Source organism: Lagopus muta, chromosome 4 (genome assembly GCF_023343835.1).
Source record: "Lagopus muta isolate bLagMut1 chromosome 4, bLagMut1 primary, whole genome shotgun sequence".
NCBI classification, from domain to species: Eukaryota; Metazoa; Chordata; class Aves; order Galliformes; family Phasianidae; genus Lagopus; species Lagopus muta.
Genome location: NC_064436.1, coordinates 66,251,912 through 66,255,691, shown reverse-complemented (window position 1 = coordinate 66,255,691; position 3,780 = coordinate 66,251,912). Strand labels below are relative to the sequence as shown.

At 42.5% G+C, this 3,780-nt stretch overlaps 1 protein-coding gene across 1 annotated transcript; it reads right to left on the bottom strand.

Moving 5' to 3' along the window:
* Positions 1-1,698: 1,698 nt before the first annotated feature.
* LOC125692566 (rRNA N6-adenosine-methyltransferase METTL5-like) lies at positions 1,699-2,099 on the bottom strand. The gene is given in 3 exon segments (XM_048943247.1): positions 1,699-1,954; positions 1,956-2,009; positions 2,011-2,099. Coding segments are annotated over 3 exon segments (399 nt in total).
* Positions 2,100-3,780: the final 1,681 nt, after the last annotated feature.

Genomic DNA, 3,780 nt, shown 5'->3' with positions numbered 1-3,780 from the left:
GCCCATATCAAATAAAACCCAGTAAGGCACCAGAAGGGTCTGGCCAGCAGAAACCCATGTCAACAGACATGACATTTCTGCCAAACATCCTGCTCGGATGTTCAGGGTTTGACAGAAACGAGAAAGCAGAGGAGAAGCAAGGGCACAAGGGAAACGCTGTGAGTGCATTATACATGAGGATATCTATACTGATGATATCTGGAGACTTTAAAAGAAAGTACTCCTAGATCATGACATTAATGTTACAAGAGTCTATCTGAAGAAATCTTCCCAAACAAGAAACTGGGGGATTCAGTTTGAAATGGGAACTCATTAAAAGAAACTTCTCTTATAAAATAAAATAAAAATAGATAGAGGCTTTCCTTAGAACTTAGCATTTCTCTATATTATAGGCACTAAGGAGGTGATTTTTCAGACCAACTGTAGACTTTTGCAATGTAGATCTGTATACTTGAATGAGTCCCCATAGGTTCCCACAAACCCACCGGAGACAAATAAGAACTTCATCTCACTCTAAAACATGTTGCCAAATACAGCAAATTAATTGTGCCCTAAAAATGTCTTTTTCTTCTCCCATCGACTGTGAAGAGATTTGTGGCTTATTAGTTAAAATGTAAGATGATTAGCTCACATCCACACTGTGCATATAGAGCTAGTACTTTATCAGTACTGCACATGGCTTTTAAGATCCCTGCAGACAGGACCAAGACTGAGTTTCTTTATCTTCTTCAATCACTTTCATTTGTCCTTTGTTTCTTCTGGGCAGACAAAACCAGGATATTTCCAAGTCATTCAAAATCCTCAAGGAAAATTAATACAAGGAAGCCAGCAGCATGAGTTTTACAAAACTTATGAAAAATGCTGGAGACCTATATTTAAATTTTTTTATACCCCAACTTCTCCTAAATCACAGAATCATAGAATGGCCAGGGTGGGAAGGGACCTCAAGGATCACGAACCTCCAACCCCTCTGCCACATGCAGGGCTGACAACCTCCACATTCAATACCAGACCAGGCTGCCCAGGGCTCCATCCAACGTGGCCTTGAACACCTCCAGGGATGGGGCATCCACAACCTCTCTGGACAGCCTGTTCCAGCATCTCACCACTCCCTCTGTAAAGACTTCCCCCTGACATCCAAACTAAATCTTCCCTCCTTCAACTCAAAACCATTTCCCCTTGTCCTGCAGTTATCTACCTTTTCACAGAGTTGATTCCCCTCCTGTTTGTAGGCTCCCTTTAGATACTGAAAGGCTGCAATGAGGTCACTCCGCAGCCTTCTCTTCTCCTGGCTGAACAAGCCCAGCTCCCGTAGCCTGTCTTCATAGAGGAGGTGCTCCAGCCCTCTGCTCATCTTTGTGGCCCTCCTCTGGATCCTCTCTAACACCTCCCTGTCCCTGCTGGCCACCCCTCTTCTGATGGAGCCCAGGGTACCATTTGCTTTCTGAGCTGTAAGAGCGCACTGCTGGCTCACATTCAGTTTTTCATCCATCAGGACCCCCAGGTCCTTCTCTGCAGGGCTGCTCTCAAGGACCACACCTTCCAGTCTGTACAGATGCCTAGGATTTCTCTGGCCCAAGTGCAAAACATTGCACTTTGCCGTGTTGAACCTCATTAGGTTCACCTGGGCTCACCTTTCAAGTCTATTGAGGTCCCTCTGAATGGCATCCCATCCTTCCACCATGTCAACCGCACCACTCATCTTGGTGTCATATCATGTTTGGTACCAAAAGGAGGGTTCATGATAACTGTGTCGAGAGTCTCTGACATTCTGTCTTTCAAAGAAGAGACATCACACTGAACCGCATCAACATTCATGAGCTCCAAGTCTTCAAGGTTGCTGTTGAACATTTCCAGTCCTTCTGCATCTATGTCAAACCCCATACACAATCCTGCTCCCAATGTTGCAGTTCCAAAGCTGAGCATGCCACAACCACATCCTATATCTCCAACTGTTATCAACATCATCGAAAGCATTATAAACTGTGTACTGCATACATGCTGTGATGCGGGTAGTGCTCAAGAAGCACTTTTGGACTTTCAAAGGTATCAACCTGCTGCAGGCAGCTTTCCAGTTCTTTGAGCTTTAATTTCTTCATGCTTACAGTGGGACTCGAGCCTCATGTGTCCCTTCTCACTCTCCTATGATTCTAGCTCAGCCTGGGGCTCTGCTCACATCGATGGGCACCCAGCCTCGAGCAAATCACTAGACCAAGCTGCCCAGAGCCACATAAAGAAGACACTGCCTTCTGATTTGAGGAATGGATGTCTTTGTCCACAGGGAATTTGTAGCTCATTTGTGCAGGGATTTTTACATGGATTTTTTTGTGTCTTACATGAGTTCTCAGACCACCCTACTACTGTATTCCTATGCTAAGGGAATCCTCCTTTCTTTTCTATTTAACGGCGACAGGAAATTGCTACATTTAACCTAAGGAAAAGGTTTAAATTAAAGTTTTGCTAAAATTTCTGCATACCAACAAGACATATCAGCTCAAGTAAGTCAGCATTTACAGTAGGCATGATCTCATTTAAACAGACACATGGTAGTGTCTAGTTACAGAGAGAAAAAAGCAACTACATTAATCTAATTAATCTGATGTGTGTACAGTAAAAATGGGTTGAGACTTCCTTGTGAATGAAATAACAATAATATAACCCTAAACAGTTCACCAGATTAAAAATACAGACACAAAATTGTACAAAGTTTGAGACTGGAAAATGTGAGTGGTTTCTCTGTTTCCTTAACACCATCATCTCTTTCTTTGGGAAACTATGTGCAGATTATTCTTCACACTGAGAAGCTATCTACAAAGCAAATCCCAAAATTATTATGTTTCAGTCATTTATTATGTAAGAAGGAAAAGAAAGCAGCTTGCAATCTTCAGTGAGTCTTCCAAAACATATTTCATGACTGCCAATTAAATAGCAGTGGAGAGTTTCAAACAAATAAGAATTTCAGAAGGTGCAGATCTTTCAAAATGATGTGTAGCATAAAAATAATATGTTCACTTGCAATCTGCAGGTGTGATTTAGATTTCAATCTGCTGCCCAAAGTATAAGTTTGCTGTGAGCTGCAGCTTCCATGGTGTCTCAGTAGCACTGCCTCAAAGCCCTTACCCGACAAATTAGCTACCCATGCTCTGGTGTGTGGTACAGAATTGACTTCATAGAGCTGCTTAACCAAAGCAAGCCCTCAGCAAGATGGGATCCAAGATGAGCTAGTAATTGGCTATATCCCAGCATCCCTGAAACACCATTGTCCTTTTCTGCGTAAAATCCTGTTGCACATTCAAATAACTCTTACTGGGGTCTGAGTACAGCATAGGTTCCTTCTCTGCTTGCTTTTCAATGTTTCCGTTGTTGTTTTTTTTTAACAGTGACAAAAAATAAAACAAAACCAAAAAAGCAAGGAAAAGGTGCTATTTAGTACTTGGATTCCAACTGGATGTAGAAACACAGAGATTCAGGACAGCAGTGGGCATGGCATGTAAGGAGATCTCAGATAGCTGCTGTTACAAACCAGCAGTGAAAAAGCTGTGCAAGTACTGGCACGCTGTCCTGGGACTTCAGCTTGCCATTTCTAAGGCTGCCAGGCTTCAATTTCTATTGAATGCCAAAGCCATGGTCTCTCCACGAGATGTAGAATAAGGCTTTGAGACTGATGAAAAGAATATTCTGATACCTGCCCCCCATTGAGATCACTGGATGTAACACACTTCTAATACTGCCCTTTTCAACAGCTCTTTTCTTCAAAATAAAGAAAAGCAGGCTTATTTT